Raw genomic sequence first — 25,755 nt, forward strand, 5'->3', positions numbered from 1 at the left:
GTATGTAAGTACAAAACAAATGTGTTGTATGCAATATAACAAGCCATCACATATATAGATAGCTGTTGTATCTCCACTGTAAATTCCATTTATATTGGCATCAGGGAGATTACACTTCCACCGTTAAAATATTAATTTGATGTTAACTCCAACACAATAAATGCTCATCTCAAAACCACTGACCTACTCGTTTGGGGTCAAGTGTTTTGATGAAATCAAAGGAAGTTAAGAAGCGGGACAATTTCCTGCATCTTATTAGCATAATGATATAAACGCTGGAGCGTTTTGCCATGAATCAATACAGACAGTCACATTAGTGTATTAATTTGCTTCTTTTTTATTAAACGGTCATCAAAGGTCAGTGTCTCTCCTGATTAAGGATAAAAATAACAGGACCAATTGCCTGGGGATGTATCAGTCTTACTGTCAGGCCTCCTTGAGGCTGTCATTAGCTTTGTGTAAAGCTTGCATATGGAGTACATTTTTGATTTTCCATAGTGGTCACTCTTGGCATACACGTATGGTATACAGTGGTGTAAAGTACTTAAGTAAAAAATACTTTAAAGTACTACTTAAGTAGTATTTGGGGTATCTGTACTTTACTATACTATTTATATGTTTGACAACGTTTACTTTTACTCCACTACATTCCTAAAGAAAATATGTACTTTGTATTCTATATTTAAAAAATCGTACATTTTGAATGCTTAGCAGGACAGGAAAATGGTCCAATTCACACACTTATATAGAGAACATCCCTGGTCATCCCTACTGCCTCTGATCTGTGGACTCGCTAAACACAAATACTGCATGTGTGTCACGTTCTGACCTTTTATTTCTGTTGTTTTTGTCATTATTTAGTATGGTCAGGGCGTGAGTTGGGGTGGGCAGTCTATGTTTGTTTTTCTATGATTTTGGGATTTCTATGTTTCGGCCTAGTATGGTTCTCAATCAGAGGCAGGTGTCATTAGTTGTCTCTGATTGAGAATCATACTTAGGTAGCCTGGGTTGCACTGTTTGTTTGTGGGTGATTGTCTATGTTGATTGCTTGTTTCAGCACAGTTCTCATTAGCTTCACGGTTGTTATTTTGTTTATTGTTTTTGTATAGTGTTTCAGTGTTCAGTGTTTTCTTTATTAAAATTCATGATGAACACATACCACGCCGCATTTTGGTCCTCCGATCCTTCTCGCCTCTCCTCTTCAGATGAAGAGGAGGACGACCGTGACAATGTGTAAATGATGTCTGAGTGTTGGAGAGTGCCCCTGGCTATCTATAAATAAACCTCTTTTTTTTGTGCTGTCTGGATTGTTTAATATAAGGAATGTGAAATGATTGATACTTAAGTATATTTTAGTAGTTATATTTACTTTTGATAGTTAAGCATATTTAAAACCAAATATTTTTTGACTTTTACCCAAGTAGTATTTTACTGGGTGGCTTTCGCTTTTACTTGAGTCATTTTCTATTAAGGTATCTTTACTTTTACTGAAGTATGACAATTGGGTACTTTTTCCACCACTGAATGTGTATATTCTGCACAGTGTATCATACATTATCATGAATCCTTGCAAGGCATGTCTGTCAGTTTATCTATATTATTTAATCTTCATTCTCCATTCAAATAAATAAATAAACAAATAACGAAAGTGCCATGGAGATTGATGAATTTGTACACATCTGAGCATGGCTGGACTGCTCTTGTTGTGATGCTGACCCACTGTGACGGGGATCCCACTTACGAAATAAGATAGATAAACTGACAGACATGCCTTGCAGGGATTCATGATAATGTATGATACACTTGGTTGACCAAGGAAAACAGTGGGTTCTATGACAGCCTCCCACAGAATTATAGAATTATGCATTATCACCCCACCCTCAACAACGGAGATCATGCATCATCAACCACCACCCACCCTCCCCCATCCCTCCCCCCATCCAGTTCTGTATTCCCCTTTGCAGAATTTCTAATACTAATATAGTCTTCTTCCTTGTGTACTCTCTAGAGAAGTGGTTAGAGATGGCTAGTACACCGCATGGTACAGTATGTGCTAGTCTTCTGCAAGAGCCTGAGAAAACACAGTGTGTATGGAATGTGACATTTGTTACGGCTTGACAACTGGCGTCCATCGGAAATGGCTTGGCACCAGTTGGCCATAACATTTTTGTCTGTTTATGTACACTGTCGAATGCCCTGGAAGGATTCTCGACATAATCCATCTGTGCTTCTATGGAAGCAAATATGAGGCAGACTTTTCCGCTCGGCGGTCGGAGGAAAAGACAATTACATGAAAGTTCATGCTTTTCTAGCAATAGTATGTGTAGTATAACCAGCTTTATTGGAGTCTTGTTTTGTTGTTGACCATCCTTCTGCTATTTGTTTGATTTCAGGCAAAGATATTGTAATATAAATGAGCTTTTGGCTATATGGATTACAATCAGAGCGTTGGAGACCTACCGACATATGATTTTTCTCTGCTCTGTGTAATTTTGGAATGTATCATTTGTTTACAACCCTGTAAGTGAGCATTTCTCAATTGCCAAGATAGTCCATCCACCTCACAGGTGTGGTATATCAAGAAGCTGATTAAATGAAATGATCATTACACAGGTGCCCCTTGTGCTGGGGACAATAAAAGTCCACGCTAAAATGTGCAGTTTTGTCACACAACACAATGGCACAGATGTCTCAAGTTTTGAGGGAGTGTGCAATTGGCATGCAGACTGAGGAATGTCCACCAGATCTTTTGCCAGAGAATTCAATTTTAATTTCTCTACCATAAGCCGCCTACAACGTCGTTTTAGAGAATTTGGCAGTATGTCAAATCAAATCAAATTTGATTGGTCACATACACATATTTAGCAGATGATATTGCGGTTGTAGTGAAATGCTTGTGTTCCTAGCTCCAACAGTGCAGTAGTATCTAACAATTCACAACAATACAGTGGCTTCACCCCCTTGGCATTTTTCCTATTTTGTTGCCTTAAAACTTGGAATTAAATTCTTTTTTTTTCTGGGGGTTTGTATCATTTGATTTACACAACATGCCTACCACTTTGAAGATGCAAAATATTTTTTTTATCGTGAAACAAGCAAGAACTAAGACAAAAAAACTGTATTTAGCGCCATTCATCATTCTTTCAATTCTGACCAGTTTCCCAGTTCCTGACGATGAAAAACAACCCCACCGCATGACGCTGCCACCACCATGCTTCAAATCAAATCAAATCAAATCGAATTTATTTATATAGCCCTTCGTACATCAGCTGATATCTCAAAGTGCTGTACAGAAACCCAGCCTAAAACCCCAAACAGCAAGCAATGTAGGTGTAGAAGCAGGAAAAACTCCCTAGAAAGGCCAAAACCTAGGAAGAAACCTAGAGAGGAACCAGGCTATGTGGGGTGGCCAGTCCTCTTCTGGCTGTGCCGGGTGGAGATTATAACAGAACATGGCCAAGATGTTCAAATGTTCATAAATGACCAGCATGGTCGTATAATAATAAGGCAGAACAGTTGAAACTGGAGCAGCAGCACGGTCAGGTGGACTGGGGACAGCAAGGAGTCATCATGTCAGGTAGTCCTGGGGCATGGTCCTAGGGCTCAGGTCCTCCGAGAGAGAGAGAGAGAGAGAGAGAGAGAGAGAGAGAGAGAGAGAGAATTAGAGAATGCACACTTAGATTCACACAGGACACCGAATAAGACGGGAGAGGTACTCCAGATATAACAAACTGACCCTAGCCCCCCGACACATTAACTACTGCAGCATAAATACTTGAGGCTGAGACAGGAGGGGTCAGGAGACACTGTGGCCCCATCCGAGGACACCCCCAGACAGGGACAAACAGGAAGGATATAACCCCACCCACTTTGCCAAAGCACAGCACCCACACCACTAGAAGGATATCTTCAACCACCAACTTACCATCCCGAGACAAGGCTGAGTATAGCCCACAAAGATCTCCGCCATGGCACAACCCAAGGGGGGGGCGCCAACCCAGACAGGATGACCACATCAGTGAATCAACCCACTCAGGTGACGCACCCCTTCCAGGGACGGCATGAGAGAGCCCCAGTAAGCCAGTGACTCAGCCCCTGTAATAGGGTTAGAGGCAGAGAATCCCAGTGGGAAGAGGGGAACCGGCCAGGCAGAGACAGCAAGGGCGGTTCGTTGCTCCAGAGCCTTTCCGTTCACCTTCCCACTCCTGGGCCAGACTACACTCAATCATATGACCCACTGAAGAGATAAGTCTTCAGTAAGGACTTAAAGGTTGAGACCGAGTTTGCGTCTCTGACATGGGTAGGCAGACCGTTCCATAAAAATTGAGCTCTATAGGAGAAAGCCCTGCCTCCAGCTGTTTGCTTAGAAATTCTAGGGACAATTAGGAGGCCTGCGTCTTGTGACCCATGTAATGACCAAATCAGAGAGATTTGTAGGTTAGCAGTAAAACCTTGAAATCAGCCCTTGCTTTGACAGGAAGCCAGTGTAGAGAGGCTAATATGATCAAATTTTTTGGTTCTAGTCAGGATTCTAGCAGCCGTATTTAGCACCAACTGAAGTTTATTTAGTGCTTTATCCGGGTAGCCGGAAAGTAGAGCATTGCAGTAGTCTAACCTAGAAGTGACAAAAGCATGGATTAATTTTTCTGCATCATTTTTGGACAGAAAGTTTCTGATTTTTGCAATGTTACGTAGATGGAAAAAAGCTGTCCTTGAAATGGTCTTGATATGTTCTTCAAAAGAGAGATCAGGGTCCAGAGTAACGCCGAGGTCCTTCACAGTTTTATTTGAGACGACTGTACAACCATTAAGATTAATTGTCAGATTCAACAGAAGATCTCTTTGTTTCTTGGGACCTAGAACAAGCATCTCTGTTTTGTCCGAGTTTAAAAGTAGAAAGTTTGCAGCCATCCACTTCCTTATGTCTGAAACACATGCTTCTAGCAAGGGCAATTTTGGGGCTTCACCATGTTTCATTGAAATGTACAGCTGTGTGTCATCCGCATAGCAGTGAAAGTTAACATTATATTTTCGAATGACATCCCCAAGAGGTCAAATATATAGTGAAAACAATAGTGATCCTAAAACGGAACCTTGAGGAACACCGAAATTTACAGTTGATTTGTCAGAGGACAAACCATTCACAGAGACAAACTGATATCTTTCCGACAGATAAGATCTAAACCAGGCCAGAACTTGTCCGTGTAGACCAATTTGGGTTTCCAATCTCTCCAAAAGAATGTGGTGATCGATGGTATCAAAAGCAGCACTACGGTCTAGGAGCACGAGGACAGATGCAGAGCCTCAGTCCGATGCCATTAAAATGTCATTTACCACCTTCACAAGTGCCGTCTCAGTGCTATGATGGGGTCTAAAACCAGACTGAAGCATTTCATATACATTGTTTGTCTTCAGGAAGGCAGTAAGTTGCTGGGCAACAGCCTTTTCTAAAAATTTTGAGAGGAATGGAAGATTCGATATAGGCCTATAGTTTTTTATATTTTCTGGGTCAAGGTTTGGCTTTTTCAAGAGAGGCTTTATTACTGCCACTTTTAGTGAGTTTGGTACACATCCGGTGGATAGAGAGCCGTTTATTATGTTCAACATAGGAGGGCCAAGCACAGGAAGCAGCTCTTTCAGTAGTTTAGTTGGAATAGGGTCCAGTATGCAGCTTGAAGGTTTAGAGGCCATGATTATTTTCATCATTGTGTCAAGAGATATAGTACTAAAACACTTGAGCGTCTCTCTTGATCCTAGGTCCTGGGAGAGTTGTGCAGACTCAGGACAACTGAGCTTTGAAGGAATACGCAGATTTAAAGAGGAGTCCGAAATTTGCTTTCTAATAATCATAATCTTTTCCTCAAAGAAGTTCATGAATTTATCACTGCTAAAGTGAAAGTCATCCTCTCTTGGGGAATGCTGCTTTTTAGTTAGCTTTGCGACAGTATCAAAAAGGAATTTCGGATTGTTCTTATTTTCCTCAATTAAGTTAGAAAAATAGGATGATCGAGCAGCAGTAAGGGCTCTACGGTACTGCACGGTACTGTCTTTCCAAGCTAGTCGGAAGACTTCCAGTTTGGTGTGGCGCCATTTCCGTTCCAATTTTCTGGAAGCTTGCTTCAGAGCTCGGGTATTTTCTGTGTACCAGGGAGCTAGTTTCTTATGATAAATGTTTTTAGTTTTTAGGGGTGCAACTGCATCTAGGGTATTGCGCAAGGTTAAATTGAGTTCCTCAGTTAGGTGGTTAACTGATTTTTGTCTTCTGGGGTCCTTGGGTAGACAGAGGGAGTCTGGAAGGGCATCAAGGAATCTTTGTGTTGTCTGTGAATTTATAGCACGACTTTTGATGTTCCTTGGTTGGGGTCTGAGCAGATTATTTGTTGCAATTGCAAACATAATAAAATAGTGGTCCGATAGTCCAGGATTATGAGGAAAAACATTAAGATCCACAACATTTATTCCATGGGACAAAACTAGGTCCAGCGTATGACTGTGACAGTGAGTGGGTCCAGAGACATGTTGGACAAAACCCACTGAGTCGATGATGGCTCCGAAAGCCTTTTGGAGTGGGTCTGTGGACTTTTCCATGTGAATATTAAAGTCACCAAAGATTAGAATATTATCTGCTATGACTACAAGGTCCGATAGGAATTCAGGGAACTCAGTGAGGAACACTGTATATGGCCCACGAGGCCTGTAAACAGTAGCTATAAAAAGTGATTGAGTAGGCTGCATAGATTTCATGACTAGAAGCTCAAAAGACGAAAACGTCATTTTTTTTTGTAAATTTAAATTTGCTATCGTAAATGTTAGCAACACCTCCGCCTTTGCGGGATGCACGGGGATATGTTCACTAGTGTAGCCAGGAGGTGAGGCCTCATTTAACACAGTAAATTCATCAGGCTTAAGCCATGTTTCAGTCAGGCCAATCACATCAAGATTATGGTCAGTGATTAGTTCATTGACTATAATTGCCTTTGAAGTAAGGGATCTAACATTAAGTAGCCCTATTTTGAGATGTGAGGTACATGATCTCTTTCAATAATGACAGGAATGGAGGTGGTCTTCATCCTAGTGAGATTGCTAAGGCGAACACCGCCGTGTTTAGTTTTGCCCAACCTAGGTCGAGGCACAGACACGGTCTCAATGGTGATAGCTGAGCTGACTACACTGACTGTGCTAGTGGCAGACTCCACTATGCTGGCAGGCTGGCTAACAGCCTGCTGCCTGGCCTGCACCCTATTTCATTGTGGAGCTAGAGGAGTTAGAGCCCTGTCTATGTTGGTAGATAAGATGAGAGCACCCCTCCAGCTAGGATGGAGTCCATCACTCCTCAGCAGGTCAGGCTTGGTCCTGTTTGTGGGTGAGTCCCAGAAAGAGGGCCAATTATCTACAAATTCTAACTTTTGGGAGGGGCAGAAAACAGTTTTCAACCAGCGATTGAGTTGTGAGACTCTGCTGTAGAGCTCATCACTCCCCCTAACTGGGAGGGGGCCAGAGACAATTACTCGATGCCGACACATCTTTCTAGCTGATTTACACGCAGAAGCTATGTTGCGCTTGGTGATCTCTGACTGTTTCATCCTAACATCGTTGGTGCCGACATGGATAACAATATCTCTATACTCTCTACACTCGCCAGAGAGTATGTGGGGATGGTGTTCTTCACTGTGGGGATGGTGTTCTCGGGGGATGAGAGGTGTTGGGTTTGCGCCAGACAAGGCGTTTATCTTGATGGCCAAAAAGCTCAATTGTAGTCTCATCTGACCAGAGTACCTTCTTCCATATGTGTGGGGCGTCTCCCACATGCCTTTTGGCGAGCACTTTAAGCAATGGCTTTTCTTCTGTAATGCCCAGCTCTGTGGAGTGTACGGCTTAAAGTGGTCCTATGGACAGATACTCCAATCTCCGCTGTAGAGCTTTGCAGCCACTTCAGGGTTATCTTTGGTCTCTTTGTTGTCTCTCTGATTAATTCCCTCCTTGCTTGGTCCGTGAGTTTTGGTGGGCGGCCCTCTTTGGCAGGTTTATTGTGGTGCCATATTTCAATTTTTTAATAATGGATTTAATGGTGCTCCGTGGGATGTTCAAAGTTTCGGATATTTTTTTTATAATCCAACCCTGATCTGTACATCTCCACAAATTTGTCCCTGACCTGTTTGGAGAGCTCCTTGGTGTTCATGGTGCCGCTTGCTTGGTGTTGCGCCTTGCTTAGTAGTGTTGCAGACTCTGGGGACTTTCAGAACATGTGTATTTATAGTGAGATCGTGTGACAGATCATGTGACACTTAGACTGCACACAGGGGGACTTTATTTAACTAATGATGTGACTTCGGAAGGTAATTGGTTGCAAAATATCTTATTTAGGGGCTTCATAGCAAAGGGGGTGAATACATATGCACACACCACTTTTCCGTTTATTTTTTAGTTTTTTGAATTTCTTTAAACAAGTTTTTTTTTTTTCATTTCACTTCACCAACTTGGACTATTTTGTGTATGTCCTTTACATGAAATCCAAATAAAAATCTATTTAAATTACAGGTTGTAATGCAACAAAATAGGAAAAACGCCAAGGGGGATGAATAGTTTTACAAGGCACTGTACACAAAGATCTACATGTAAAAGTATGTCATTAAGAAATATATAAATATTAGGACGAGCAATATCGGAGTGGCATTGACTAAAATACAGTAGAATAGAATACAGTATATACATATGAAATGAGTAAAGCAGTATGTAAACGTTATTAAAGTGACTAGTATTCCATTATTAAAGTGACCAGTGATTCCATGTCTATGTATAGAGGGCAGCAGCCTCTAAGGTGCAGGGTTGATTAACCAGGGATAGCCAGCTTGAGATGGCTATTTAACAGTCTGATGGCCTTGAGATAGAAGCTGTTTTTCAGTCTTTGATATATGTGTACTGACCTCGCCTTCTGGATGGTAGTGGGGTGAACAGGCCGTGGTTCGGGTGGTTGATGTCCGTGATGTTCCTTTTGGCTTTCCCGTGACATCGAGTGCTGTAGGTGTCCTGGAGGGCAGGCAGTGTGCCCCTGGTGATGCGTTTGGCAGATCGCACCACACTCTGGAGAACCCTGCGCTGCGTGATGCAGTTGCCATACCAGGCTGTGATAGAGCCCAACAGGATGCATTCAATTGTGCATCTGTAAAAGGTTGTGAGGGTCTTAGGGGCCAAGCTGAATTTCTTCAGCCTCCAGTGGTTCATTATATCTATATTTTATGGCCAACTGGTGATATAATCAAAAGGTTTCCATATGGTTAGTCATTTAGCAGATGCTCTTATCCAGAGCAAATAGGGTTAAGTGCCTTACTCATGGGCACATTGACAGATTTTTCACCTAGTCAGCTCAGGGATTTGAACATGCTAGCTTTTGGTTACCAGCTCAACACGCTTAACCTCTAGGCTACCACCACATGCATTTGAAACACTTTTTTGTCTTGCTTCCAGACAGACTAAATAACTTTTTTGCCCGCTTTGAGGACAATACAGTGCCACTGACACGGCCCGCAACTAAAACATGCGGACTCTCCTTCACTGCAGCCGACGTGAGGAAAACATTTAAACGTGTCAACCCTCGCAAGGCTGCAGGCCCAGACGGCATCCCCAGCCGCGCCCTCAGAGCATGCGCAGACCAGCTGGCCGGTGTGTTTACGGACATATTCAATCAATCCCTATCCCAGTCTGTTGGTCCCACATGCTTCAAGAGGGCCACCATTGTTCCTGTTCCCAAGAAAGCTAAGGTAACTGAGCTAAACGACTACCGACCCGTAGCACTCACTTCCGTCATCATGAAGTGCTTTCAGAGACTAGTCAAGGACCATATCACCTCCACCCTACCTGACACCCTAGACCCACTCCAATTTGCTTACCGCCCAAATAGGTCCACAGACGATGCAATCTCAACCACACTGCACACTCACCTAACCCATCTGGACAAGAGGAATACCTATGTGAGAATGCTGTTCATCGACTACAGCTCGGCATTTAACACCATAGTGCCCTCCAAGCTCGTCATCAAGCTCGAGACCCTGGGTCTCGACCCCGCCCTCTGCAACTGGGTACTGGACTTCCTGACGGGCCTCCCCCAGGTAGTGAGGGTAGGCAACAACATTTCTACCCCGCTGATCCTCAACACTGGGGCCCCACAAGGGTGTGTTCTGAGCCCTCTCCTGTACTCCCTGTTCACCCACGACTGCGTGGCCACGCACGTCTCCAACTCAATCATCAAGTTTGCGGACGACACAACAGTGGTAGGCTTGATTACCAACAACGACGAGACGGCCTACAGGGAGGAGGTGAGGGCCCTCGGAGTGTGGTGTCAGGAAAATAACCTCACACTCAACGTCAACAAAACTAGGGAGATGATTGTGGACTTCAGGAAACAATTGATGGAACAGTAGTGGAGAGGGTAGTAAGTTTTAAGTTCCTCGGCGTACACATCACAGACAAACTGAATTGGTCCACCCACACAGACAGCATCGTGAAGAAGGCGCAGCAGCGCCTCTTCAACCTCAGGAGACTGAAGAAATTTGGCTTGTCACCAAAAGCACTCACAAACTTCTACAGATGCACAATCGAGAGCATCCTGTCGGGCTGTATCACCGCCTGGTACGGCAACTGCTCCGCCCACAACCGTAAGGCTCTCCAGAGGGTAGTGAGGTCTGCACAACGCATCACCGGGGCAAACTACCTGCCCTCCAGGACACCTACACCACCCGATGTCACAGGAAGGCCATAAAGATCATCAAGGACAACAACCACCCGAGCCACTGCCTGTTCACCCCGCTATCATCCAGAAGGCGAGGTCAGTACAGGTGCATCAAAGCTGGGACCGAGAGACTGAAAAACAGCTTCTATCTCAAGGCCATCAGACTGTTAAACAGCCACCACTAACATTGAGTGGCTGCTGCCAACACACTGACTCAACTCCAGCCACTTTAATAATGGGAATTGATGGGAAATGATGTAAAATATATCACTAGCCACTTTAAACAATGCTACCTAATATAATGTTTACATACCCTACATTATTCATCTCATATGTATATGTATATACTGTACTCTATATCATCTACTGCATCTTTATGTAATACATGTATCACTAGCCACTTTAACTATGCCACTTTGTTTACATACTCATCTCATATGTATATACTGCACTCAATACCATCTACTGTATCTTGCCTATGCCGCTCTGTACCATCACTCACTCATATATCTTTATGTACATATGCTTTATCCCCTTACACTTGTGTCTATAAGGAAGTAGTTTTGGAATTGTTAGCTAGATTACTTGTTGGTTATTACTGCATTGTCGGAACTAGAAGCACAAGCATTTAGCTACACTCGCATTAACATCTGCTAACCATGTGTATGTGACAAATAAAATTTGATTTGATTTGATTTGAACTAGACAGTTCATCCTTACATTACCATTACACTGGAATACTGAAGTATATGTTATCGTTTCATCATCTATTTTCAAGTCCTCACTGCCCTCGCGTGATAACCGTGGTCCAGTTTGTGGTTGTGGTCCATTTAATGAATTGTTCCATTGCACAGCGGATAACAGAATGAACTAATACATTTTTTTGCGTTAGTGGGCTGCCACTGCCTATCCTATCAGATAATTAACTTTCACAAATACACTGTGCTGTCTACCAAGCAGAGCAAGGCTGCAGCACAATTAGAATAACTTCTCTCTGCACACTCTTATTTCCACCCATTGTAAGAAAGACAAAACAAATAAAGGCAAATGTCATACTTCTTGGCAACCAAACTTTCAGACCCCTTATTTGTCAACCAACCAGCCTGCAATTTCGCTATTCATACACCAATGAATGAATAATAAATGAATTGGTATGAAAACTGAAAGTCTGAGGGAAGCGATGTCTTCTGCGTGATACTCTGCTGCTTCCCCATTCAACAAGCCGAGCCCAGATGTTCCGAATTCCAACAGGAGGGCTAATGTTTCCACCTCAATCGCTTTTCATGACACTTGGCCTCATGCCGACACGGGCACATTTCAATATTCATTCACCTCCTTCTGTTTGGTTTCCACTACAAAGGCAGGTTTCTTTTCATGTGTGCCGTTGGCCACCGCTGTAGCGATCCGGTTCGCTTTGAGCACCGGGGGGCCATTTGAACAAAACCATCTGTTTTCCTGGGCCATTTTTATTAAGTGACAAACTGGATTCCCCCACACACCTTACTAATGTGTCTCGTGGGACACGGTGGCGGAAGGCAGCGATTGGTGGTGTGTGTGTATCTCTTAACGGGTAGACACGTCTGGCAGGAGGATGGTTTGTTCTGCAGTCTCTCCACATCAAGACACTTGGTCGTGTATTTCAAACAACCTCTGAAACTCTGAGGAACAGGCGGTGGAGCACAATAACTGTTATCGATTCAGTACAGTACCTGGGCATTGGGATACATAGTACAATTTGGAGCCTTGTATTTATCCTTCAAAGACTGAAGTATAGGAAACTTGTATTAATTCCCTCCCATCTACAGTATGTGGCTTATTGGATAAAAAGGACTTATTCCTTCAGGTTATAAGAAAACATTTTTATTCTACAATGACCATTTTAGCCTTAAGCCACACTGCTGTTTTCCATTAAGATTACTAAGTGGTAAAGTATCATTGAATAGATAGTCACATTTGCTTAATGGACACTTCCAGGGACAATCTTTTCCACTCTTCCTTCTGGAAGGTGGAGAAGGCGAAGAAAACATGAACTTGTCATGCCATCCACTCTTCTCTTCCCTCCCATTCGGCAGTGCTCAGCCTCCCTCTCTCTCCCACATGCTGGAATATCCTCGCACCTTCTCTCCACCCGCTACTTGGGATAGTGTAAAAATGTGTGAGTGTTTCTGTGTAGTTCTGTGTGTGGAGAAGGGGAGGGGAGGCACGTAGAACAGAGTTCTGTCGTGCAGTGTACTGCCGTATGGGAGACCAGAGACCATTCTCTATTCTTTCTAAAGCAGTTCTCTTTTTTGTACAGAGTGCCCCTGTCCCCAGAGCCCCAGAGCTCAGACCCCACAGAGCAGTGCCACAGAGCATGAGTAATGCAGTCAAACTAACACTGAGGATAGTCCCATATCATTTGAATGGGGTTGAAGGGGAGGAGGGATGAGTGCTGGTCGGTTATCTCTTATTGCTTTGGACTTTCACCTATCATCTCCTAAAATATAAGACAGTTATTGTGTTTATAATAATGTTATTATGTTGTCTCCTTGTATTTGTTAATGAATACATTTCACGTGTTGTGTTTTTGTGCTCAGATCACATATGCAGTAGCAGTAGCGCGGCTCGTATTATGAACTTTATTATGTGACAAGCACGGAGATATTGACAGAAGAGCGTTGCAACGCCCCGAACAGTACAGTATTAAACATCCACAGTGAATTTGTGTACTTTTCCTTATCCAGTAATTAACAATAATTCGGGGACATATCCCTTTTCAAGTAATCACTAATTGCAATAAGAATTCCAGTTCCATTTAAGGCGAGATTACCGATGAGAATGCAATGCAAATCAGTAAACATTTCTAATTAAGCCTTGCTTCCTCCCTCTCGCCTGGCCCTTTGTGAGTACACATGGTGTTTCTCCACCAGCAACGAAAAGGCCGTTTTTATCACAAGTGTGCAGATGTAAAGCTGGTTCGTGCGGCTCAAAAATGCTTGACAGTTAGGAATGCCATGTGAGTTGTGTTATGTTTATTTTGCAGAGGAGTGTGTGCATGTGAGTGTGTGTGTGTGTGTGTGTGTGTGCGTGTGCATGTGAGTGTGTGGCGGTGTGTGTTAGCCGACCCCTCTTTTCTCTTGTAGGAAAGGGATTTATAAAGTAGGATCATCATTTTCATCATAGATATTGGTCCAAAACGCTAATTAGACCAGAGAGAGGCTAGCACTCATTCAAATGCTCACTCATTTTCATAGCACAACTAAAGTATCCCCTCTAGCCTGTATATTGGAGTTATTCCTGTCCATATAACGTGACCAGAGAAATGCCTCTAACTAGGGCCCAGAGTTTTTACCCGTTTGTTCATGTGGTCAGGTTTAACTCCTGTCTCTTATCCATATTTCGATGATCCGATATCCAAGAGTCATTATCTGTTGTATGAATACTGATGCTTTCACCAGTTCCTTAGCAGAATAGAAAAAGTGATTCCTGCCACGATCAAACACCACCACCCTCTTGCCGCCATTACACCACTTCCACTCCTCTTTCTCCTTGGCCAATCCTTGATGGCAACAGTTTGCATTTTGTTCGACTTGGCGAGGGTACGATCATTCATCAATATTTCCGAACTGATACAGCGTGGCTTTAAGACATCAAATGAGGTTAATGGCGTCTTTAAATGCTCCCTTTCTTCCCCTGTACATCCAAACGGGAGCGGGTATTTGTCAGACTGCCATCCAAAGTGATAGGATTAATTATAGTCCTTCCCTTTCCCTCAGCCCTTCACTCCCACCATGTGAAAGAATCGGAAATGTGCCCTTTTATGCAAATTAAATTGAAAATGTCACTCAGTATAATTGTTGAAATTGAGCGGTCCTGTACCGGATGTCTACTGTGGGAAAGAGGTATGAACAGGCGCTTCTCGACCTCTCGATTCATACTCTTAAATCGTCTGGCTGTTATAACACTAAAGAGGTATGAACAGGCGCTTTTCAACCTCTCGATTCATACTCTTAAATGGCCTGGCTGTTATAACACTAAAGAGGTATCAACAGGCGCTTCTCGACCTCTCGATTCATACTCTTAAATGGCTTGGCTGTTAGAACACTACCCGTGGCGAAGCTTGAAATGTTTTTGCCATTGCGAGTCGAAGCTCCACTCTCAGATAATTTTGAGGAGATGTCTCGGGAGAGGAGATGTCTCTTGATGTCTCTGGCTATGTTGTCATGAATGTAGAGTTTTAGCGTGACTTATTCAGGCTTATTCTGAAAACAGAAGCATTTCCTGAGGAGAATTTTGTTTGCTTCATCATTCCTTATTTTCCACAAAGCTTTGAAAATGCATATTGTCACAAAGGTATGATATAATTTTTTCCAAATCAAATCAGTTTAAAACCAGTGTGACCACTGAATGATTACTGTAGTTTTGCCAAACAGTGGCCATATTTTGTGACAAGAGCTCTCAATGTGCATTTTCCCTGTTGCATCATGCCTCCGTAACTTCTCTAGAAAAGGTAGTTAAAAGGCAGTCTCAAATCACAGAGCACTAATCAAATAATTTGGCAAAACAATGGGGCCTTCTTACCAACTCCTCTCCGAGCTCTCTCACACACTGGGCTTTCTGTTGTGCCAATAAGAATTGAGAAAGCAATGTGTGCTTTTCATAGCTAGCCACAGTAACAAGCTCTGTACAGCAGCTGTCTCTACAGCAACAGCGGACATATTTTATATTTTAATCTCCCATAATGCTCAGAGATGGATCCCAACTGATCTCAACTTTTGAGCCTACCATGACCTCATTGGCGGATCAGACTATTACTTAAAGTGAGCTAGCTGGGGGGAGTGGCTAGAATGATTGTGGCCACATTTTCCTCATGAGGTCAGGTGGAAACCTTTTTAGATTAGAATAAAACCTTTACTATCCAAGATTTCCCATTTGTCTGCCTCCCATTAGACATTAAGGTAATCACGTAAAAAAACATCACATTTAGCAGTCTGAGCAGTAAAGAGTGCAGGCTACAGAGGAGGCTGGGAAGATCCTGCTATAGCCCAACTGCTCTGTTAAAAAGTACTTAACCCACCCTCCCCCTGTTAAGATCCGGCAATAAAAACCCACTGCCAGTCGTGAAAGTCTCTCTGCCACACATGTCCCCGGACACGGTGCTCTTAAGAGCGACAATGGCTTTTCAGTCACCAAATTATTAATACTGTGTCTACCCAGGTTAAATTGAGTGGGATGCTTTGAAGCGTGACTTCTTTTTCATTAAACGTAGTGAATATGGACAAGGTTATATAATGACCCGCTGGAGAGTAGAACAGCGTTAGCGCAGGCATAACATCACTAACCTTTTAGCTTGCACCGGGCTTTACATTTTTCATTTGTTTGCAGGCGACAGCTTAACAGCGGATTAGCAGAGCTAGCCTCTGTATTAAATTAGGTAGATTCAAGGCATGCACAGCGAAGAAGCTACTGAGGTGCCAATCCAAAGTGATGACCGGGCATGATGGGTAATTGTAAGTGTTGTTGTTTTTTTGCCGTCATCCTCTCCTAAAATATTCTGACCATAGAGAAGCACAAAATGTTTGTTTGTTTTACTCAAATGCTATTTATTTTCCCTCTTGTCATAACCATTGGCTATAAGCTCTCCATAACTAACAGATTTTTTGACAGGACGATATTTGATGTCACACCCTTGTCTTGACTTTGCTAAATATATATTTGATAAATGGAGACTCCAATGTAGATGCTGTAATTTTACCTTTGTCACTGTTAAGTCAGACAGGGAGAGAAAATAAATATATAAATGGTGGTACAAAGCTCTTTCTTTTGTGTTGGCCAGAACATGGCGAATACACCAGAGAGGCACTGCTTGTAGATATCTGTATCTATTTATATAAAACAGAGGACCTGCCTGACTGGAGAAGATGCAGCGCAGTCTCCCTCAGGTTTCTGTGGCGCCCCCTCTGCTTTTAAATCTACATTTAGACAATAGCTAGTAACAGAGGCATCATCGTCTGCATCGCTCCTGAGCTCTCCCCTTTCATTCGCTGAGCAAAACAACAGATCATTGTATGTTTAAAAGGAGTAGTTAGGAGGCACTGGGTCTGACACCGAGTCAGATATTTTCTGCTCCCCCCCTAATCCCCAATGGTGAAGGTTAGTGTAATCTGATCCTAGATCTGTGGTGAGGGACAACATCTGGGGGTTTGATTATGATATCTATTACCCTTGTCTCTGAAAACACCATTTCCTCAGTGTCACACCTCAATCATTCCCCATGGTGAGATGACTTTTCCCCTCCCTCTCACCGCCATCCCGAGTCCCCGTACGTGTCATCATAGTCCATCACAGCCCACGCAGGGAGAGGCGTAGAGCCGTAATAGATGGCCCCCCGAGCAAACAGCCCAACAGCATATCAATTACCCATCAAGCCCTGCTCAGTCAGATGCCACGATGCAACCACTCCCCGATAAGATAACGTGCAAATACAGATATAATTGCACTTTTTCTGTTGCTTACAAACTGTGTGCTGTGGACCCAGCAGCACACCTATCGGATCCCGTCTGATGTGTGTGTGTGTGTGTGTGTGTGTGTGTGTGTGTGTGTGTGTGTGTGTGTGTGTGTGTGTGTGTGTGTGTGTGTGTGTGTGTGTGTGTGTGTGTGTGTGTGTGTGTGTGTGAGAGAGTGTGTGTGCGCTGATTTCCCAGTCACATATGTCAATGGAGGCCCAGCTGCCAGCTTGTTGATGTGCCCTTTTCATTACAGGCAACACATCTTACGTCATTTCTTTATTAACCCTTCAGGTTAATTTGTTCAGTTTCAGTACTGCCTGACGATCATACACAGACACACACAGATGAGGTGACTCAGCCGCTCCTAGTATTATTGCCGCAATGTGGCCCCTAATGGCCCACTGAAGTGATTGATAAAAGGCATTCAGTTGTTGAACACAGGGACAGATGGAGTCACAACTCATACTGCATCTCGCCTCTCAGGCTGAGCAGTGATGTCTCCCACTGCAAAGCCTTTTAGATAAAAGGGTTACAAAGGGGTTCTTCGGCTGTCCCCATAGGAGAACCCTATTTGGTTCCAGGTAAAACTCTTTTTGGGTCCCAAAATGGTTATACTCGGAAAGAAAGGGTTAATTTCAATCCTTTTACAGTATCATAACCACTTCTGAGAGCAGATTACCTCAGTGTGTAATCCCTCGCATGTGTTGTGTGTCCATGGAGCCATACTGTATGTGTACAATAAATTAATTATTTGTAAAAGAGAGGATTGCAATTCTTTGAAGAGATCAACAATGAATCAAGCAATTCATTTTGTGGAATTAGATGCTTAATCAAACAATGGCCCCAGATGACGTGGGTACGAGGTGCTGATTCTGAGCAACATTAAAAAGAAGGGTTAATGTCATATAGTGTGAAATTCAATTCAAAATCAACTGTAAATCTCTCATGGCTGTCGACACATGCCACAGTCGGACAAAGAAAACACTGTTCCTGTCTACTACTCTCACTCTCTCCTCCCCTTTACATTTCTGAACCTCATTGCCTTTACACTTGACTAGTTGTGCTGAATTGCGAGCACCAATTAGGGCTTAGAGAACCCTCACATGGACAATCAGAGCCTTGCCAGGGCCCTTATCAAGTGCATGTCTCATTTGTGCGGGACACAAGCCTGATGCCAAGTGGGTGGTTTTCCAGGGATTATCAATGTGAAGTAGCGAGATGTTCTCCACACACTGTTAAACACGTGAGGTCGTGGCTGTTATGTGGGATAGTTATCCAAAAGTTAGGTGACTCTATAAGGGGAGGTTATAAAATCCTCCTCCAACCCCTTTTCCTGGATAGTCTGTCTGTGATCTAGCACACCTGTTGCTACTACTTGATTCCCATGATTACCTTGATTAGCTCAATCAGGTGTGTTGGAGCAGGGCTGGAACAAAATCCTGCATGCCCATAAGCTCTTTGGGAAGGAGGTTTGGCCACCCCTGTTCTGGAAGATTCTGAGGTGGAAAGCCGGTTATAGCTCTTCTATTTAGCGAGGTGAGCTCAGCCCAATGTCACTGTTATTGTTAGCATGCTAGCTGCCAAGAGCCATGTCGAACATCAATCATCGCCTGACTTCTGTTTCTCTGTAATGTTTTGGGAAATGGTGGCCTCGCTCATTAGAGACAAAATGGGGGACCAGTGGCCAGGAGATCGGCATCGACACAGTAGATAACATGGGACTCATGGACTCATTTTAAAATGTGAATATTTTGAGTTCTGAAAACATCTGACAAACCTTGATTTGGGAGTGAACTATCACTTTAAGACAGTAGCTGGGGGTAAAAAGTTCAAAAGAGAAATAAATAGTTAACAACTTAACAACAAAGACAGGTGGCGGAAACAAATATCACATTTCCTTGTCTCACAGTATCACATGGCACAAAGCGACTTACTTGCCCATTTTGTTAATTAACATAACACTTGCAACTGCCGTAAACTGATTCCTTTGTCTAACTTTCTAAAAGGAGTGGTAGAGTGTGATAATGTGGAGTGTGAGAGCATTGCTGGAAATGGATATAAAGACCATATGTGGTTCCATGTAGCTCCAAACTTATTTCCAGTGTATTAGTGCTGCACACTGCTTAGTGCTTCATTTTTCATACTTGTAAGGGATCCATGTTCTGCATAATTCATGTGTGGATGGGCCTGACTCTGGAGGTACCTTAGATAAATATTTAAACGCCAAAGTACCCACTACAATGTGACAGGCGGGCCCCACATTCTACCAGACACATCTCTGGCACTCCGGCACTCCCTCCTATTCACTAACACAGTGCAGAACCTCACACACAAGGATAGAGCATGGTGGCTTCGCTCATTAGAGACAAAATGGAGGGGCCAGGGGCTTGGGGCTAGGAGATGTATGTCCCGTAAAGCAGCATACACATAATGCACTGTGTGATATAAAACAGCTTGTCTCGATAGATGTGGCTCGGAGCGCTGAATGAGCTATTTCTGTAAAATATGACTGGCTCACTGTAATGTAATGTTCAGGATACCAGTGGCTCATGTTCATACACAACAAGAGAGGGAAAAGGTTACTGTGCCATTCTGTAGAGTCGGCTTCGATACACCCGGCTGCTAGCTTAGCCTTCTTCCCCTTTAGCGACTGTTTCTCTTGCTAATGGTTGCTAAATGAAATCAAATTGCATTCGTCACATGCTTCGTAAACAAAAGGTGTGGATTAAGAGTGAACATCAGGCTTGGTGGTAATTGACAACTTTTGTTATTGTGGTTTGCTTTGAATCAGTCCAGCTAGGAGCTTGCCACCTGCGCAGGCCTTTATTAATTAACACATCTTAGACTTGAAGGAGTTGTGTGTATTTATTGCGGGAACATGTATCTTGAACCTTATCCTCGTCCTGTTTTTTATCCCTGCCTCCTGTACATTGTGGCCGTTGACAAATAAAAGTATTTTTTGCTGTCGTAGTGTTTCAAATGTCACCCGGCGTTTTTCTCTCAGTCAATGTAAACATTTGCATGGCAAGGTTTGGCCTTGACTGTACACGCCAGGTACAATGAGCACAGCCTGTGGTTTACTCAATGTCAACCTTCACCTTCGAAACGGGTCAACCTGCAACGAGATAGGAGTATTGTAGTCAGCAGGAAGATGATGGAATTAGCATTTCTACCATAGCAGAATGTGATAAACAGCTGCTGTTTGACTTGCACACTCACTGGGTGTGGATGTGAAGTAGCGAGATGTTCATTTTCAGCTGGTATTTACAACAGGAATTTTCATTGAAGTATGCTCATGAAATGACTGAATGCATCCCACAGTGTGTTTTCAATCCATAGGCAGACACACTGTTTAAATGTAAATACATCACTAAACCTTCGCCCCTAATCTTTTATTCCTCCACTTTATATATGTAGTCCCTATACTGTATATATGCACTCCAAATTGATGACTTAATTTACAACACTATAATTTATTTACTACAAGGATTATATCTGTATTCCTACTTCTCTTGATTGCATCCTTATACAAGTATCTGATCTTATATTTCCACATTGAGAAGCAATGCAGGCTCCAAACAGAGTCTGGCTTGACCTCCAAAGACAATCCTCTTAGCGATACCGTGCAACTGCTGAAATCGGAAACTTTGTGACCTTCTGGTGTGAGCATGTTGATAAGGGAGAGAAATTGCTTGCTCTCTGCAACACTTAGCCCCCGCACTAACTATTTATGTCCTCTCTCTCCCTCCCCCCCTCTCTTCTTTCCAGCACCACCAAAGTTTTTAAGAACCCCCAATGACCAAACAGGCGTGCAAGGAGGCGTGGCGTCCTTCATTTGCCAAGCGACGGGAGACCCACGCCCCAAGATCGTTTGGAACAAGAAGGGGAAGAAAGTCAGCAACCAGAGATTTGAGGTATTAGGTCTATTGTTCTGATGTAAAATGCTCGACAAAAACGGGAATGCTCAACAGTGCTTTTGGTCCTTCCCCAAACCCCTAACACATAATCCATCCCCCCCCTCTCGCCCAAACCTCCTTTGCCACCACGCATTAGCAGGCTCTAATAATCACGCTGGCCCAGGCCGTCTGACATGCTTGAGTTATAATGAGCAAGTACACAGAGATCTGGTAACAGATTTGTAATTAAAGAAAGAAAGGAAGAAAGAAAGAAAGAAAGAAAGGGGGGAAGAAATGGTGTGCCCAAGATACCTATATTATTGCTGTGTTTGGCTGCCTTATGCAAAACGAGAGCGATGTAGCTCTGTGGTTCAAAGCTCTTTTGCTTCGTGGCATCTTTATCTAAATGCATGTCCCCCTCCCTGCTTGGCTTGGCTGCAAGCTTTGATTTGTTCTTCTCTTTAATCGCCATGACAAATAACACATCATCTCCGAACACCGATAAGATTTCTATTAATTTCTGTGTCATTCCCTTTCGGAGTGTATCATAGTGTGGCTTCTTGCCACACTACTACTCAGCAATAGTGGTTTTATCTGGGTTTGGAGAACCTTCTCGCATCTTTGGCATCTCACACGCCGGGCAGAAATCGAATCTTATCAGAGTGCATCGCATTTGCGCCGCTCCACGTGCTGAATGCTAACACGCTAGCTTGCTAACACTCCCTTCGCCGCTGCGAAGATTGCTTGCTTGCGTGCAACCACCCTCATTCCCCCACTCACGTGCCGCCGCCTCCTCATCCCTAACAAAGCCCATTTCCCTTTACAGAAACACTGAGACTTTCTCAATCCCATTTTCTTTCTCTTTGAGTTTGAAATGGGGAAGGGAGCACTTTTACTTACCATCATCACATGCTCTTGCAATGATTGCCCAAATGTACCATTGTCGCTCGGCCACTGAACCGTCAAGGTGTTTTGTTAAACCAACACGTGAAATGATATGCTCTGAACTGTACCAATGAGTATCGAGGCCGGCCTCTGTACATGTGTGTCTGGGTGTGTGCTTATGTGCCTGTATGCGTGTGTGTATGAAGCAGAGGTTCTTACCAGTCCATTGTTGTATGTAAACCTACCTAAAAATGCTTAAAAATGAGTTATGATACAGGGCTTTCTAAAAACAGTGAGTATACAGCATGCAACGATAGCTGTAAAAGCTACAAAACACCTGTTTGTGAACATTTTATGTGTCGTCCGTCCAAAACAATCGGTCATGTCTTTTTGTACTACTATCACGTCATGGTGATAACAATTGTTCGTTACTGTTTATCGAACCACATTTAATTGTTTGTTAATGTTCTGTCCCATTTGATATATTTCAATGTGATACATTTGTTTTTTTAGAAATAGTGTGTCAACTTTAAGAGTGGGGCGAACCAAAATTAACATAAAATATAAAAACAGACATAAAAGTTAAAGTAATTAAATTCCTGACTGGCCAATAGATACTTTCCCATTCTTAAAGTTAGTTGTCCACTTTGGTTATCTTCCCAATAATTTGTACACAAGATAAACTCATATTTCGGGTTGAAAGTTGATGTCAGAGAGCTGTGAGCCATCTTTGAATTGATATTATGTTTAATCTTCCAATACATTACTATATAATAATAAGCTCTCTGAACACAACTTCTCTGGTAATAACTATACCAGTGGGTAGCCAATCATAAACACAATCATAGACAACAGTCCAAGGGCATAACTAGCCATACAAAACATTGATCAATATTGACAATGATGTAATTATTATCTACACGCTACAGACATGGGATTTTCCTCTTACACTCACAATGCGTGGGTTCTATATCAATTGCCTAAAACTCCATCCTCTCCTCGTCTCCTCCCCTTCACCTGCACATAATTGAAAAGACATGCCTCAGGCTGACTTTCACCTGGTCAGTTGTCTCAGGTCAGAGCAATAAATGAGAGAAGGTGAGTGGATGGTGGATGCACTTTTTAGACAATTCAGAAAGAGCCCATATACTCCCAAACACTCACTCAAATAAGGTGCTTTTATTAAGAGCTGATATTAGCATATAATATGAGGCTATACTATCCATAGCAGCTTTCATAGTTTTCTGACGGGAAGCACAGTGTGTTTGGCACCGTCAAGTGTTGTAGGCCAAATGTGATTATTCTCTGCTGCAGGAGTGGTTGGAATTGCTCTGCGCAAGCTTCCGTCACCGATTGTGAACAAAAAAACTCCTTTAACATATCTTGTTTCTCGCACCTGCAGGTGATTGAGTTCGATGACGGCTCTGGCTCGGTGTTGAGAATTCAGCCCTTGCGTACGCCCCGAGACGAAGCCATATACGAGTGCGTCGCCTCCAACACTGTTGGAGAGCTGAGTGCAACTACGAGACTCACTGTTTTACGTGGTAGGTGCTGCTTTCTCTGCAACCGAAATGCTAACTCTTGTTCATTTAACTCTCAGTTTCTTCAACTAACCAACCAGGTAAGCTAGACTTTCTTTGTTTCTATGTCTCTGCTGTCCTCTTTCTTTTCCCTTTCAACACATATAGTTGAATATCAGGTTTTGGTTCCACTCATGTTGAATGTACTGACTTAATTAGTCTGACTCAATTAGTAACTTAGCCAAATAAGTTGGATTTTCTAAATCAATTAACACATTTTCAAACATTTTCTGACATGATAATTAAGATGCTGGTTGAGTTATGCAAAGTAGTTTCTATTTCTGTCTCTTGGTGTTCTAATGGAAAGTTGAGCGATATTCGAATCACATTTAATTTGGCTTATCTGCTTCTGCTTTAATATTCACTTAACTGGAGAGAAAGAAATGACTCTTTGAATCAGGTTTAAAACAATGAAATGTCTCAAATGTAAGTGGCTCATTCCATCATATAGGTCATGAATTACCATGTTTTAGCCCCTCTTATAATTTAACTGTATAACTAAATGAGTTTCCTATATTTGGTTGTAACTTTGTAATACTTGCAGTTGAGATATATGCACTGTCATAGGAAGTGCACATTCACAATAGTTTACTTTGAATACAAACATTTGTCGCATATCAGAAGTTATTTGCTTGCACCACAATCATAATCACTAGCACATACTGTACTTATAAAAAGCAAATGCTTATCTTGATTCCACACAACATCCTATTGAAATGCTAAAGCCCACTGTCCCGGGACTCAAAAAGACAATGTGGTTTTAGACCTATCTCCCTAAAGCAGACTTGTTATGTTCTGAATGGAGAAAATGCCTATAAAATGCCTTGGCGCTCTGAATGAGGTGTGTTCCATTATCCCCCACAATTACACAGCATGGAAAATGAGTTCCTATTGAGTGGGGAGCTCCCCACCTAAAGGAATGAGCTGGCTTGACGACTCTCTGAAGCGCCTTGTCATCTCTTCCTTATCTCCACCGCCGAGGCGAACACAAGGCCCCTGGCACGGTCCCCGAGGGCCCACTGAAAGGGAAAGGTGGCAGATTCCCATGCAGCCTCCCCCCATGTTTACACTATGGCTCGGTGTGTGTGTGTGTGTGTGTGTGTGTGTGTGTGTGTGTGTGTGTGTGTGTGTGTTTTATGAATTTGTGTGGAAACACACTAACATGCAGGCACATACTGTATATATACACACACACACACACACACACACACACTTACACAGAGACAGGCGAGGGAAATGAGTGTCATTGTATCTGCTTCACAGACCCTATGCCTCTCAGCTCGGCTAAGGCATTAGCATGTAAAGTGCCTTCAGAAAGTATTCACACCCGTTGATTCTTCCACATTTTGTTGTGTTACAGCCTGAATTGAAAATTGATTAAATTGTGAATTTGTGTTACTGGCCTACACACAATGCCCCATAATGACGAAGTGGAATTATGGATGGTGTATGAGTCACTACAAAAATACAGGCGTCCTTCCTAACTCAGTTGCCGGAGAGGAAGGAAAACACTCAGGGATTTCACCTTGAGGCCAATGGTGGTTTTAAAACAGTTTAATAGCTGTGATAGGAGAAAACTGAGGATGGCTCAACAACATTGTAGTTACTCCACAATACTAACCTAAATAACAGAGTGAAAAGAAGGAAGCCTGTACAGATTAAAAATATTCTAAAACATGCATCCTGTTTGCCGTAAGGAACTAAAGTCAAACTGCAAAAAATGTGGCAAGGTAATTAAATCCAACTGCGTACCACTCTTCATATTTTCAAGCATGGTGGTGGCTGCATCATGTTATGGGTATGATTTTAGCAGAACAATAACCTAAAACACACTGGAGTTTTTTACAAAGTGGCCTAGTTACAGTTTTGACTTAAATCGACTTAAGAATCTATGGCTGCCTTGCAATGATCTATAAACACTAAGAGAGTTGCACACTATGTATAAACACCGTAATTTATTGGGTGAACCACCAACGTTTCGGCATCACTGTGCTTTCTTCTAGCAATGATCAACAACCAACAGGCTACAACACAACAAAATGTGGAACAAGTAAAGGGGTATGAAAACTTTCTGTAGGCACTCTAGTTATGTTACCAGTCCCTAGTTCCCTATCTCTCCTGGTGTCCTATCACCGCTTTGACGATGAGCGAAGCCACATAGCCCGCAGCAGAAAACCCTT

The 25,755-nt window shown here is 42.8% G+C and overlaps 1 protein-coding gene across 40 annotated transcripts in view; it reads left to right on the forward strand.

Moving 5' to 3' along the window:
• Positions 1–25,755, forward strand: part of LOC112214694 (receptor-type tyrosine-protein phosphatase delta) — a 905,847-nt gene that overhangs the window by 769,736 nt on the left and 110,356 nt on the right. For 21 of the 40 annotated variants that reach the window (XM_024373614.2, XM_042298347.1, XM_024373619.2 and 18 more), the window contains exons 11-12: positions 20,983–21,128; positions 23,398–23,539. In XM_024373614.2, coding sequence (XP_024229382.1) covers positions 20,983–21,128; positions 23,398–23,539 — 288 coding nt within the window. Of the gene's footprint in view, positions 1–20,982; positions 21,132–23,397; positions 23,540–25,755 lie in introns of all 40 variants that reach the window. The other 19 variants (XM_042298333.1, XM_042298345.1, XM_042298336.1 and 16 more) reach the window with 1 other exon arrangement.

Source organism: Oncorhynchus tshawytscha, linkage group LG15 (genome assembly GCF_018296145.1).
Source record: "Oncorhynchus tshawytscha isolate Ot180627B linkage group LG15, Otsh_v2.0, whole genome shotgun sequence".
NCBI lineage: Eukaryota > Metazoa > Chordata > Actinopteri > Salmoniformes > Salmonidae > Oncorhynchus > Oncorhynchus tshawytscha.